Genomic DNA, 15,520 nt, shown 5'->3' with positions numbered 1-15,520 from the left:
TAATGATGACTGTTTTCTATTTTTCTTTTCTTTTTTTTTAGAAACTAAAATATAAATACTGGTAGTCTGGTACGGTACCGATATTTAGAGGTAAAACATCTGTCACACCCTCAAAATCCACCATGCGGAGTACTACCGCTTGGAGGCGTGACATGACCAGGATCGAGCCACCAATCATACTGAACTATGTATTTAAGTAATTAAAGCCAACCACAATACGATTGATGACCGAAAGCTAGTTAACCAAGTTTTAATTTAAACAGCGGAAGCATAAACGTAAAGTCCAAAATATGAGTCCATAGTTTATAAGTTAAAGTTTCAAACGCAAGTTTAATAAGTTCATAAGGATTATATATTAAACACGGGACATAACCGTCCGTACACCACAACGACTCCTTCCTCGTGCAAGCTCCAAGCATTTAGCGACCTGTAAGGCATGTAACAATGAGTCAACAACAAAGTTGAGTGAATTCACAGTTGGTTGTTTAGTTATAGCATTCGTTTCGTAAATCATTTGTTCGTTTTGAAAACCATGTATCGTATGAGTTTGCATCGCGGTCTTTCTGACATGTTGGCGAAGGTTAGTGGGGTTTCCCATGTGTTACTAGACCACGCGTATCGACTGCTACGAAAATATAAGAGGTGCCCTAAGTCAATGTCTATCAGCATTGACCCTTTGCCCATAGTCCATTAGTACGACTGGCACGGTGTGAGGTTTGTTAAACCTAATAGCGCTATTAACTAATGACCCGCTCGCCATAGGCCTCGGCAATTAAGTCGATAAATGAGGGACTTAAAGTGATAGAGTTGATGGTCTTATGATCGTGTACGTAGGTTTTACGTACGTGCCCTTCAATCCGAGGACAGTAAAAAGTAGTTTAATAGTAATGATAGTACAAGTAGTTAATCAATCCCATTCCCAAACTCCTGGGAATCCCATGCCTTAGAAAGAGTGTGAACTCACCTCGGTTTGCTCGGTTAGATTCTCAATATAGCTAACAGTCAAGGTCGGTCAATCACGTCCTAATATAATTTACCAGTTAGTCATTTAGTGGCTTTCAAACAGAACACAAAGTTCCTACACGTATCTATCACACAACATGCATCGTTTTAACGGTTTATGCCCCTCTAAGTTTCCCATCCATTCCCCACTCAAAATCAAACATACGATAATGCACATAACATATATACCATGTTAGATCATTCACGGATAGCACACTCGACATTTAGACACGCAAGTCACAACTTATATCAATTCAGCATTAATATTCAAAACCGGCTGTTTTCGGACGTTTTAATAAAATAGTTAAATTATTCCAAAAATTCCCAAATTTTTACAAGATGTCTTAAATTTCCATATTTTGTTGTGTAAAAATATCGGGGTCCGGTTCACTACCAATATTTTATAAAAAATCATATTCCGGACTGAACTCAGATTTATGAATTTCTGACCACAGTCCACGGAACAATTTATTAAAAATTCATCGAGTGTCCGATTTACGAAATTCCAGTGGGGTAATTACACATGCATCGGTTGTCATCTACTGTACAAATTTCATGGTCCGATTCATCACAAAACTCAGGTTATGACTGAAAGTACGACACCCATTTATTGCTGTCAAAATTCAGCTTAAGTTGCTGTTACAAATTAACACTTTAAAAATAGTAAACGAAGTCCAAAAATTACGATTCCGGTGCCATTAGAACCGTATTTCATAATATCACATTTTAGACTCAAAATATCAGTTTTTCGTTGAGTTTATGACCTGTTTACAGCCAACTGAAGTTGGCTGTAAAACTTGGACAGATTCTGATTTTCAGTGTTTAACCTTCTAAATCGTGTTCGATCGATACCGTTAACAAGTTTAGTGATCACAACAACATCAAACATTAACATTAACCAGTAAATTATCAAGGAAATCAGCAATAATCATATCCACACCAGATCTACATGATTTACACCACTAGTTACTCTTTAACCAACATGTTCAAGACTTTAGTGCAAGTTCTTTAGTGTTTCATAACTTTAATCATCAAATCACCTATTAACCACTTAAATAACATGAAGAACGAACGGATCTGAGTTCTTACCACTAGCTCAAGGCTAGGGAAGTTCGAGTGAAGAAATGTGGTGGTTAATAGCAAATAGAGAAGGTCCTTCCACTTCCGAGAGCACCAAGCTCCGTTGTATGACCCGTAGCACCTTTGTATGCTTGTAGAATGCTTGAAGGTGATCAAGTGATGGTGGTGGTGGTGGTACTAGGGGGCGGCCGAACAAGAGAAGGGAGGAGAGAGTTTGAGTGTGTTGATGAAGATAAGTGATGAATGTGATGATGGACTAGTGGTTTATATAGAGATTAGGATGGCATATGGCATCTAAGTTTGGTATATTCCCTACAAGATTTTTATAAAATATAACAAAGTAATCAAGGGTGGGACCCATGTCCCCTAATCATCCAATATGGGGGGGGGTAGTAGGTTAGGTATTAACTAGTTTGATTACTTACTAGTTCTAATCTAAGTATTAGTTACATGATCTAGTTAGTAGATATTTTTAGGAGGTGTTATGATGTTCGGGGATCATAACTAATTCAGAAAAATAAAACAATGCCTCTGGTAATATTTTAGTGTTCCAGGTAATGTCCGGTTGTTCAGTTTGATACTGTTCCGTTAAAGTGCTTAATTAATCCGTAAAGTGTCTTTTATATATATTTTTGTTACCCTTTTAATTTCTAACACTTAGGAAGTCATAACAGACTATTTAATTACTTTTCTGTACACTATTAGTGTGTCAACATGCACATGTAAATATAACACAGATATCAGAAAGCAGTTACGTAATTCCACACAGTCGTCAAGCACATTAATTATTATTAATAAATTGTACGGAATACATGGGATTTTGAGGGTTGTCACATTCTCCCCCTGTTAAGAGAATTTCGTCCCGAAATTTGGTGCGTGGTTACTGAGGAAGCTAGTTAAGTTGCGTTGTTTTCCTGATTTTCCTGGGTTGTCACATCATCCCCCCGTTGATTTGGAATTTCGTCTCGAAATTCTGCGGTAGCTTCAGCCTCAGTAGTGGTTGCATTTTTCTTAAACAGCTGGGGATACTTGAGTTTCATTTGGTCTTCTCGTTCCCAGGTATACTCTGGGCCACGACGGGAATTCCAACGAACTCGGACGAGGGGTATTCTGGTGTGCTTGAGAATCTTAACGTCTTGATCCGTAATTTCTACTGGTTCCTCGACGAATCGCAGCTGGTCGTCGATAGTGAGCTCCTTGAGAGGAACTATGAGGGTCTCATCTGACAGACACTTCTTCAGATTTGACACATGGAAAACATTGTGAACTCCGCTGAGTTCTTCAGGTAGATTCAACCTGTAGGCGACTTTTCCAATTCTCTCAATGATCTCGAACGGTCCGACATAACGCGGGTTGAGCTTGCCCCGTTTGCCAAATCGGACTACACCTTTCCAAGGTGAGACTTTGAGCAGCACTCGATCCCCAACCTGGAACTCGAGTGGTTTTCTTCGCTTATCGGCATAGCTTTTCTGACGGTCACGAGCTGCCGCCATTCGTTGTCGTATCTGAGCAATCTTTTCTGTTGTATCTACTACTAGTTCTGGGCCAGTGATTTGACTGTCACCAACCTCTGCCCAACAGAGAGGTGATCGGCACTTGCGTCCATACAATGCCTCGAACGGAGCGGCCTGGATGCTGGTGTGGCAGCTGTTGTTATATGAAAACTCCACTAACGGGAGATGCTTTTCCCAGCCGTTACCAAAATCGATTACACATGCCCTAAGCATGTCTTCAAGAGTTTGGATGGTGCGTTCTGATTGCCCATCCGTCTGTGGATGATAAGCGGTGCTCATGTCTAATCGTGAGCCAAAAGACTTGTGCATAGCTTGCCACAGTTCAGAGGTGAAATGCGCGTCACGATCAGAAATGATGGAGGTTGGCACTCCGTGCCTTGATACCACTTCCTTTAGGTAGATGTCTGCTAGAGTAGAAAACTTATCCGTTTCTTTAATAGGCAGAAAATGTGTAGACTTGGTCAGTCGATCCACGATCACCCAGATGGTATCATTTCCGCGTTGAGATCTGGGCAGGCCAGTAACGAAATCCATGGATATTTGCTCCCATTTCCATTTTGGGATCTCTGGTTGTTGAAGTGGGCCTGATGGTTTCTGGTATTCGACCTTGACCCTAGCACAGGTCAAGCATTTACTGACGTAGGTTGCTATGTTGGCCTTCATACCAGGCCACCAGTATGTAGTCTTTAGGTCATGGTACATCTTATCCGAACCAGGATGTACTGAATAACGAGACTTATGTGCTTCATCCATCACAAGCTCACGTAAGTCTCCATAAAGTGGAACCCAGATGCGTCCGTTAACATAGTAGGCGCCGTTTTCTTTTTGTTCTAGCCGTTGCCTCGATCCTCTTAGGGACTCAGCTCTGATGTTCTCTGCCTTCAATGCTTCAACCTGAGCATCGCGAATCTGAGCGGGAAGGTTAGATTGGATGGTAAGCTGTAACGCACGTACACGCCTAGGTATAGTATCCTTCCGGCTGAGGGCGTCAGCCACAACATTGGCCTTGCCCGGATGATACTTGATCGCGCATTCGTAGTCATTCAAGAGTTCGACCCATCGACGTTGACGCATGTTTAACTCCTTTTGCTTGAAGATATGCTCGAGACTCCTGTGATCGGTGTAAATGGTGCACTTGGTACCGTACAGGTAATGTCTCCATATCTTAAGCGCGAAAACAACTGCTCCCAATTCCAAGTCGTGCGTAGTGTAGTTCCTTTCGTGAACCTTAAGTTGGCGCGATGCGTAGGCAATGACCTTGTCACGTTGCATCAACACACAACCAAGTCCTTGGATGGAAGCGTCGCAATAAACCACAAAATCATCTGTGCCTTCAGGCAATGAGAGGATAGGTGCGCTACAGAGTCTATCTTTCAAGTGCTGAAATGCGGACTCCTGTGCATCACCCCAACGATAGGTGACACCCTTCTGAGTCAGTGAAGTGAGAGGTTGCGCAATCTTGGAGAAATCTTTGATAAACCTTCTGTAATATCCTACCAAACCTAAGAATTGGCGGATCTCTGTTGGTGTGCGGGGTGCAGGCCAATTCTTGATCGATTCAACCTTAGATGGATCCACATGAATTCCATCCTTGTTTACCACATGGCCTAGAAAGTGGACTTCGCGAAGCCAGAAGTCACATTTCGAAAACTTGGCATACAACTGCTCGTTTCGTAGAAGCTCCAGAATAAGCCTCAGGTGTTGCTCGTGTTCCTCCTGACTCTTAGAATAGATCAGGATGTCGTCAATGAAAACTATGACAAATTTATCCAGATAAGGTTTGCACACTCGGTTCATGAGGTCCATGAAAACCGCAGGTGCATTCGTCAACCCGAAAGGCATAACCAAAAACTCGTAATGGCCGTAACGAGTTCTGAATGCTGTTTTGGAGACGTCCTCCTCTCGGACTCTCAGCTGATGGTATCCCGATCTCAAATCAATCTTAGAGTAATAACTCGACCCTTGCAACTGGTCGAACAAATCATCAATGCGTGGAAGAGGATAACGATTCTTCACGGTCACCTTGTTGAGCTCGCGGTAGTCAATACACATCCTGAAGGTACCGTCTTTCTTCTTTACGAACAACACTGGAGCTCCCCATGGCGAAGAGCTAGGACGTATAAAACCCTTTTCCAGAAGTTCTTGTAGTTGCGTAGACAGTTCTTCAAGTTCTAATGGAGCAAGTCGATAAGGCGCACGAGCTATTGGTGCTGCTCCAGGAGCTAGCTCGATTTGAAACTCGACTTGTCGATGAGGCGGAAGCCCAGGTAATTCCTCAGGAAATACCTCGGGAAAGTCGCGTACAATAGGAATGTCTTCTATCTTCCTTTCTTCCGCGGATGCCTCAGTAACGAGGGCTAGGATAGCGGTGTGGCCCTTCCGTAAACACTTCTGGGCTTTAAGGAAAGAGATGATGCCTACAACAGCACCACTCTTGTCGCCACGAATCACGAGGGGTTCTTTACCAGGGCGAGGGATGCGGACGATTTTCTCCTTGCAAATAATCTCCGCTTGGTGTTGAGATAACCAATCCATCCCAATGACAACGTCAAAACTACCCAGAACGATAGGAATGAGGTTGATAGAAAAGGGCTGATCGGCAAGGACAAGCTTGCAACCTTTAACTATATGTGTAGCCTCTAAACTTTTGCCATTTGCTATTTCTACCGTGTGCTTGGTGTTCAAAAGTGTTGGAGTGCGCTTAAGCATTTGGCTAACTTTTAAGGACACGTAGCTAGTATCGGCACCCGAATCAAATAAAACAGTAACAAAGAAATCATCCAGAAGAAACTTACCCATCACAACGTTGGGATCATTCCTTGCATCACCCTGACCAATCACAAAAGCACGACCTCTTGCTCCATTACCATTGTTGTTACCCCCGTTGTTACCTCCATTGTTGTTCCCGTTTCCCTGGTTGTTGTTGTTGTTCTGATTTTGGTTAAGCTGGGGACAGTTCTTCTTAAAGTGGCCTTCAGCGCCACACTGAAAGCATCCCCTGTTGCCCCGTTGCTTTTGTTGATTTTGCGGTGCTTGCTGTTGCTGCTGGCGATTCTGATTTGCAGGCCGTGAGCTCCTGCAATCCTTGGCTTCGTGACCCATCTTGAGACACCTCTGACAACGTCCTTTGTTGCATTGACCACTATGGTGTCTGTTACATTTGTTGCACTTCGGGTGGTTTCCTCGATACCCACCCTGTCCTTGATTACCGGAGGATTGCTGACCAGGACTCTGGTAGCCATCAGTCTTTCTCTGCTAAGACTGAACCGAAGCAGAACCCTTACTGGAGTTTTCATCCCATTTTCGCTTGTTGTCGTTGGGAGCATCAGAAGTAGTGGCGCTAATACGTTTGGGCAGTTTGTTCTGCTCAACTGCCTGATCAGTGAGACGGTGAGCCAACTTGACGATTTGCTGTATAGTGCCAAGTTAGCTGAGGTTACGTGGCTTTGAATTTCTGGCACCAAGCCCTTAAGGTACAGCTCAATGCGTTTGTAAGGAGGGTCCACCATAGTAGGACACAGGATGGCCAGTTCGTTTGACCTCTTAGTATATGCCTCAATCTCAGACCCCGTCATCTTCAGGTTGAAAAATTCCACCTCTAGCTTGTGGATGTCGTCACGGCTGCAATACTCTTCTCTAATCAGTTCTTTGAAGCCGTTCCATGGGGTGGCGTTAGCAACCGCCAACCCAAGCAATTGGACCTGTGCTTTCCACCAGGTTAACGCAGCTCCTTCGAGTGTTCCAGTAGCATACTTCACCTTACGATCTTCCGGGCAATCACACATCTCGAAAACAGACTCGAGTTTCTCGAACCAGTGAAGAAGGCCTACAGCACCTTCTGTGCCGCTGAAAGTGCTGGGTCGGCAATCCATGAAGGTTTTGAATGTGCACACAGGAGGTTGAGCATGTTGACCTGTGGCGCGAGAATAAAAGACAAGGTTAAGCACGAGGGTTAATTTGCGAAGGTGGGATCTAAACATTCTAAGATGGGTTGAAGTAGCAGGTTATACCTCCTGCGGGAACAGCTGCGAGTGCCTCAGCAACTCGTTCGTTGATCAGAGCCGTCAACTGGGCTTGAGTAAGGTTGATACGTCCTCCGCGTCCGCTCATGATCTTCATCACGAAGCAACGTAAGTGAGAAAAGTGTCGTGAAAGTGCGTAAGTGTGGGACGACAGTAGAGAGTAAGCACACAAGGTTCAAGTAGTAGTTATCACGTTAACTAATGCACAGTGCGAGCTATCTAACCGACAATATAACATAAATCATACCACCTATTGTGTCGAGTCTTGCACGTGGAGCGAAGCGTCGTTGTGGATCGTTGAGCACTGTACAGGTTATAGTCTGGTTTTATAAAAAATCTTTTCCCTTTCTAAAACCAAGTTCACTATAACCAATGGCTCTGATACCAATCTGTCACACCCCCAAAATCCACCATGCGGAGTACTACCGCTTGGAGGCGTGACATGACCAGGATCGAGTCACCAATCATACTGAACTATGTATTTAAGTAATTAAAGCCAACCACAATACGATTGGTGACCGAAAGCTAGTTAACCAAGTTTTAATTTAAACAGCGGAAGCATAAACGTAAAGTCCAAAATATGAGTCCATAGTTTATAAGTTAAAGTTTCAAACGCAAGTTTAATAAGTTCATAAGGATTATATATTAAACACGGGACATAACCGTCCGTACACCACAACGACTCCTTCCTCGTGCAAGCTCCAAGCATTTAGCGACCTGTAAGGCATGTAACAATGAGTCAACAACAAAGTTGAGTGAATTCACAGTTGTTTGTTTAGTTATAGCATTCGTTTCGTAAATCATTTGTTCGTTTTGAAAACCATGTATCGTATGAGTTTGCATCGCGGTCTTTCTGACATGTTGGCGAAGGTTAGTGGGGGTTTCCCATGTGTTACTAGACCACGCGTATCGACTGCTACGAAAATATAAGAGGTGCCCTAAGTCAATGTTTATCAGCATTGACCCTTTGCCCATAGTCCATTAGTACACGCCCGTCCGACTGGCACGGTGTGAGGTTTGTTAAACCTAATAGCGGTATTAACTAATGACTCGCTCGCCATAGGCCTCGGCGATTAAGTCGATAAATGAGGGACTTAAAGTGATAGAGTTGATGGTCTTATGATCGTGTACGTAGGTTTTACGTACGTGCCCTTCAATCCGAGGACAGTAAAAAGTAGTTTAATAGTAATGATAGTACAAGTAGTTAATCAATCCCATTCCCAAACTCCTGGGAATCCCATGCCTTAGAAAGAGTGTGAACTCACCTCGGTTTGCTCGGTTAGATTCTCAATATAGCTAACAGTCAAGGTCGGTCAATCACGTCCTAATATAATTTACCAGTTAGTCATTTAGTGGCTTTCAAACAGAACACAAAGTTCCTACACGTATCTATCACACAACATGCATCGTTTTAACGGTTTATGCCCCTCTAAGTTTCCCATCCATTCCCCACTCAAAATCAAACATACGATAATGCACATAACATATATACCATGTTAGATCATTCACGGATAGCACACTCGACATTTAGACACGCAAGTCACAACTTATATCAATTCAGCATTAATATTCAAAACCGGCTGTTTTCGGACGTTTTAATAAAATAGTTAAATTATTCCAAAAATTCCCAAATTTTTACAAGATGTCTTAAACTTTCCATATTTCGTTGTGTAAAAATATCGGGGTCCGGTTCACTACCAATATTTTATAAAAAAATCATATTCCGGACTGAACTCAGATTTATGAATTTCTGACCACAGTCCACGGAACAATTTATTAAAAATTCATCGAGTGTCCGATTTACGAAATTCCAGTGGGGTAATTACACATGCATCGGTTGTCATCTACTGTACAAATTTCATGGTCCGATTCATCACAAAACTCAGGTTATGACTGAAAGTACGACACCCATTTATTGCTGTCAACATTCAGCTTAAGTTGCTGTTACAAATTAACACTTTAAAAATAGTAAACGAAGTCCAAAAATTACAATTCCGGTGCCATTAGAACCGTATTTCATAATATCACATTTTAGACTCAAAATATCAGTTTTTCGTTGAGTTTATGACCTGTTTACAGCCAACTGAAGTTGGCTGTAAAACTTGGACAGATTCTGATTTTCAGTGTTTAACCTTCTAAATCGTGTTCGATCGATACCGTTAACAAGTTTAGTGATCACAACAACATCAAACATTAATATTAACCAGTAAATTATCAAGGAAATCAGCAACAATCATATCCACACCAGATCTACATGATTTACACCACTAGTTACTCTTTAACCAACATGTTCAAGACTTTAGTGCAAGTTCTTTAGTGTTTCATAACTTTAATCATCAAATCACCTATTAACCACTTAAATAACATGAAGAACGAACGGATCTGAGTTCTTACCACTAGCTCAAGGCTAGGGAAGTTCGAGTGAAGAAATGTGGTGGTTAATAGCAAATAGAGAAGGTCCTTCCACTTCCGAGAGCACCAAGCTCCGTTTTATGACCCGTAGCACCTTTGTATGCTTGTAGAATGCTTGAAGGTGATCAAGTGATGGTGGTGGTGGTGGTACTAGGGGGCGGCCGAACAAGAGAAGGGAGGAGAGAGTTTGAGTGTGTTGATGAAGATAAGTGATGAATGTGATGATGGACTAGTGGTTTATATAGAGATTAGGATGGCATATAGCATCTAAGTTTGGTATATTCCCTACAAGATTTTTATAAAATATAACAAAGTAATCAAGGGTGGGACCCATGTCCCCTAATCATCCAACATGGGGGGGGTAGTAGGTTATGTGTTAACTAGTTTGATTACTTACTAGTTCTAATCTAAGTATTAGTTACATGATCTAGTTAGTAGATATTTTTAGGAGGTGTTATGATGTTCGGGGATCATAACTAATTCAGAAAAATAAAACAATGCCTCTGGTAATATTTTAGTGTTCCGGGTAATGTCCGGTTGTTCAGTTTGATACTGTTCCGTTAAAGTGCTTAATTAATCCGTAAAGTGTCTTTTATATATATTTTTGTAACCCTTTTAATTTCTAACACTTAGGAAGTTATAACAGACTATTTAATTACTTTTCTGTACACTATTAGTGTGTCAACATGCACATGTAAATATAACACAGATATCAGAAAGCAGTTACGTAATTCCACACAGTCATCAAGCACATTAATTATTATTAATAAATTGTACGCAATACATGGGATTTTGAGGGTTGTCACAACATCGGTACCAGATTTCCCTGTTTTTTCGGTACCAAACGGGTACCGTTCTAATCCCTAGTCTGTGGGACTTGAACCCAAGACCTCCCCCTCCGAAAGTGTTTAAATGCATTGCCTTTGCCAATGAACCACCACCCCATTAGTGGTTTTTTCAATCTTTTGAAAACCGGTTTCTTACAGTGTTTTAAATACCGGCATATACCAGCCGGTAATACCAGATATCGGATACAGACGCAATACGAAAAACGTTGGTAAAGCTAGCATACGGTATTTGTTATGTGCTGCTGGTAAATTTGGTTCTATTGGTTTGAACCGTTTAGTCAGTTTGCAAAATCTCCAAATTTGATTTTTTGTATTTTATTAAAATATGATATTAAGGTAATAACCGACCTTTCGTATTGTCAATAATTAATCTAGTGTTCCCAGTTTTTGCGTACATGAACTTAATGCATTTAACACTCTAATACCATAAACGTATTATACACTTTTATTTAAAAAAAAAACTTTTTTTTAGAAAATTGAGTACTTTTGGATTATTATTATTATTATTATTTTATTATGGATGATTATTTTTTTTATCATGGAATTATGTATTTTTGGATTATTTTTTTTAAGTTAAAGTTGTTTTTTTTTTTGGAATTATAATGTTAATTAGTTAACCCGATTGACCCCCTTGATACAACCTGTTGAATTATTTCTAAACCCAACCTGGTATAGTTTAAAACCCGATTTTTAAAAGATTACTTAATTTTGAGGGTGAATTCATGTTTAGTTTGATCCGAGTAAAAACAACAAAAAAAAAAGTAATTATGCTTGGAAACATTTAGATTATGTTTTCTTTTCTTATATTGAGAGTTTAGGTTTAGATAGTTTATCTTAGTATAAAAAATCAAATTCGGTCTTAACCCAACTTGAGATGAATCCAACTGAAAAGACCGAAAACAACCCATCTTATATCGCCCCAGTCTTCGGTTATAACTTTCCAATTTGGGTTTGTCCGATTTCAACGCGAAGATTCACTTGAGTAGTTTAATGAAAGTAAAAAAGACAATAAGGTGTAATACGGCTCAAGTATGTATAAAGATTCTAAACACTTGGGCAAATTAAAGCAAAATGTTTTATAGGTGAATGGTTAATGATGAATAACATAGAGTAGATGTCGGTGGTAAATAATGAAAGAAACAGTGAATAGTGAATAATAAATGATAGAAATAGCACGTGTTTTATTAATTCATGAATTTTGTTTACACTCGTGCAAACCGAAGCTTTAAATTCTTTCAAGTTCTTTGAACGGCGTCGTCTATGAGACTTGAACCCAATACCTTCCCCTTCTTAATCTAGGTGTTTAAAGGCTTTGCGTTGCCAATGAGCCATATTGATAATTAATTTACAAAAAAAGAATATTATTATTTTGATGTCACACCATATTGATAATTAATTTACAAAAAAAAATATATAATTACTATAAAGTAAGTAAGTTTACTATAATAATAATTAATTAATTATTTTAATTAATTAATAATTATTTAAGAAACATTTATAAAGTTTAATCATGAAAAAATTTTGATATTATTCTCAGAAATTTTTAACAGCCCAAATAAATATGAGGCCCATATTCTTTACCGCCCAATAAATTGTGGGCCAAACTGGAATTGTACATTTGTACTGCTGCTTTATAATATAGGAATGGGATCAAATACAAACACTTAAGTTTGTAAGAACCGTAAGAACCAACAAATAATTGACAAGTGTCTATCAATAAAAAATTAGTTTAAGGGTAATTTAGACCTTTTGACCATATTTATTTAAAACTAATTAAAAATAATTACAAAAAATATAATCAGCACAACACTATATAATTAGCATAATATGCTTAATCGTTCTTCATTATCAGCACATCATCCTCAATCGTTCTCCATTATCAACATAAACGACATCAGCACAACAACCTCAATTGTTCTCCATTATTAGCACACCAGATGTGCTGATTATATCTACTTTTGGTGTTTGGTTGTATTATTTTGTAATTAACACATAATCAGCACGTTATCAGCACAATTATAAAACACCTTTTGCTAACTTTTTTAAAAATCACTTTTATAAATACAAAAAAGTATAGCAATATGGTACTCATATTAAAGATAAAAAAATACTTGATTTTATGATATATTTTTTTTAAAAAAATAATGAAGTATATAAAAGTTATTTTAGTTTAAAAACCTTGGTGGAATTTGTATTTAATGGAAAATGGTCAAATGACTAGCAATTTTACAAAATTACCCCTAATTTTTTAGTAGTAACTTTTAATTATAAGGGTTTTTTTTATAATCAATATCAATCCTTGATTTAAATCATCAATGGTTCAGATTTGTTCTTACGGTTCTTATAATTAACAATGTTTGTACAGGATCTCAAATGTACATAATCGACCCCATCATCTTTATAGCACTTCATAATCATCATAAATAATAATCCAAAATACAAACTTGAGTCTTAGTTCGTCAATAAAGCTCTAGTGAAAACATTAAAAGTGTCGAGAAAGGTTATCAAATAAGTTCGATGAATAAAGTTGCTTCTGTACCAAATTCCGCATCTTTGAGACTCATTTTCATTTGATCTACCCCGTACACTTTTCTAGGAAAACTCGACACGAGCTTGTAGTTTTTACCAACTTCTGGTAGACCTAACGAGTCGATAAATTTGAAAATAGCTTCGATTTTCTCTCTCCGTGAGAATACTCGCTGCTTCCTTTCTCCATTTGGGAACCTTATTAAAATCTATAGAAAAACGACATCAAGTACATGTCTATAAGGAAAATGCACGCATAAATATAACCAATAAGTTGTAATACAAACCTGAATATCTTGAGTATTCGGATTTGCATTATCCTGATGTTGAGGTTTCTTTTTGCGTTTCAACACTTTTTCCTAAACAAAAGATAATGTGTTAAAAAGGAACGGGTAGGGTTAAGGTTTTGTTAGCCTGAAGACGCTGTATAGAGGTCAATACTATGATATCTATACAAATGATACGAGTGGTGGGGCCCATGGAATCGATTAAAGTCATGATTAACCAAACCTGGTCGGCTTGGAGAGAGGCGGAATAAGCAGCATCTTGTTCTTGTCTCAAGCGAATATCATCCCTTCTCTTTTCTTCTTTGGCTACCCTCGCGTTATCAAATGCCAATCCTTGCTCCTCGAGCGTTGTTTGTAGTGTTTCGACTAGTTCTTCAGGGGTCACCGGCCCTTCCATCTAAAAAAGTAACAACTTAATATTACACAGGAAAATGGCTAATAAGTTAAACGGGTTGAAAATCAACGAGAGTATGTATTTAATATATAAAGCATTTTAACTTATAACTGATACACTAACTTTTAAATAGGAAAAAAATATAACTTTGGCGAAAAAAGTTATCTGACCCGACCCGATGCATACAAAAACTATTGTTACCAAAACTTCTTCAATCCATACATTTTAACACCTCCACGCGCAACAAAAAGCAAGACTACAAGATATCAAGATTCCGGTTCATGGTTCTGACCTACCTTTTGAACCACGACTAAGCTATCGTCTGAACCACGAGCCACAATGGCACAAAACGGAAAGGTGGTTGGCTGAACCGTTGCGGCCAAATGCATACCTTCACCAATATTGGCAACACCACCCCAAGACATAAAATTTGCATCAAGAAACTGCACCACCACCTCAGCACACAAAGTATCCTTGCAAAAAGGTGGTGTAAACGGGTGGTCGGGTGAGTGCAAGTACAAGAACACAAACTTGTGCTCATCTTGAGCCATCTTTAAAACCTCAACAAACCTACACGCGTAGAAAAATGGATGTGTGACACCGAATTGTTGCTCAAAACCGGCTAGAAAATCCCAATTGGATTGAAAATTGTTGGTGGGCTGATATGGTGGAGGAGGGTGGTGGTGGTGGAGGGGAACACTTGGTGGCGGAAACTGGTGGTGGTTTCTCCGTCCTCCTGCGGCGGTCATGAGGTCTAGTCCTTGATCCACAACCCTCGAAATGGCTCGTGGGAGGTTAACCACTCTGCGCACTAGTCTAGTGCACGAGGTTTCCAACATGTCAAGTGGACTAGACATTTTGGCTCGAGCCATGGTGTCTGGATTGGCTAGAACCATATGTAGTGGTCCATTGAGTGATTGAAACAAAAATCAATCAAGAAACTTGGAATCCAATGTGGTAAAGTGTGTTACTTTTTGACTATTTGGATCAATTAGAAATAGTTTATGTCATCATCATGATGATGAAGTTTTGTTCTTTATTTGAACTTTAAACAAAGTGGATATTATCAATTATGATTGTTCTTTTTGGGACATTTAAAACTGGTTCCTTGTTGTAGAGTCTGATATGTGGATATGATCAATTATGATTGTTTTTTGGGGGACATTTAAAAAATGGTTCCTTGGTGCAAGAATATGATTTTTTGTTTGAATGGACAAGGGATGGGAATTTATTAGAAGAGATGAAAATAATCAAGTTTTCGGGTGTCATATCTAACTTGTTTAATTAATGGATTGTGTTCGTTGACATGTTTAACCCATTTAGTTTAACAGGTTGACTCGTCAACGTGTTTAGTTAAACACATTGACCCACTAACTCGTTTATGACATGTTTGATTGCCAACCTGTTTGACACATTTAGATAGATGGGTTATACT

At 39.4% G+C, this 15,520-nt stretch overlaps 1 protein-coding gene across 1 annotated transcript; it reads right to left on the bottom strand.

Moving 5' to 3' along the window:
- Positions 1-13,252: 13,252 nt before the first annotated feature.
- On the bottom strand, positions 13,253-15,016 carry LOC110912327 (plant UBX domain-containing protein 10). Its single transcript, XM_022157017.2, has 4 exons — positions 14,382-15,016; positions 13,915-14,088; positions 13,692-13,763; positions 13,253-13,613 (listed from the first exon to the last, which is right to left on the bottom strand). Exons 1-4 carry the CDS (start codon positions 14,979-14,981, stop codon positions 13,383-13,385), a joined length of 1,077 nt encoding a protein of 358 aa, XP_022012709.1. The 5' UTR covers positions 14,982-15,016; the 3' UTR covers positions 13,253-13,382.
- Between the last annotated feature and the right edge of the window lie 504 nt (positions 15,017-15,520).

This window comes from Helianthus annuus, chromosome 2 (genome assembly GCF_002127325.2).
Source record: "Helianthus annuus cultivar XRQ/B chromosome 2, HanXRQr2.0-SUNRISE, whole genome shotgun sequence".
NCBI classification, from domain to species: Eukaryota; Viridiplantae; Streptophyta; class Magnoliopsida; order Asterales; family Asteraceae; genus Helianthus; species Helianthus annuus.
Note: the sequence above shows the minus strand (reverse complement) of the source record. Positions and strands in the feature narration are given on the sequence as shown.

What these genes read in the sequence shown, in the direction of transcription:
- LOC110912327 (XM_022157017.2), bottom strand. Translation starts at nt 14,981, where the DNA reads ATGGTTCTAGCCAATCCAGACACCATGGCTCGAGCCAAAATGTCTAGT. An exon ending in GCTTAGTCGTGGTTCAAAAG is followed by an intron (nt 14,089 to 14,381) that starts GTAGGTCAGAAC and finishes TTACTTTTTTAG; the next exon opens with ATGGAAGGGCCGGTGACCCC. An exon ending in CCTCTCTCCAAGCCGACCAG is followed by an intron (nt 13,764 to 13,914) that starts GTTTGGTTAATC and finishes TCTTTTGTTTAG; the next exon opens with GAAAAAGTGTTGAAACGCAA.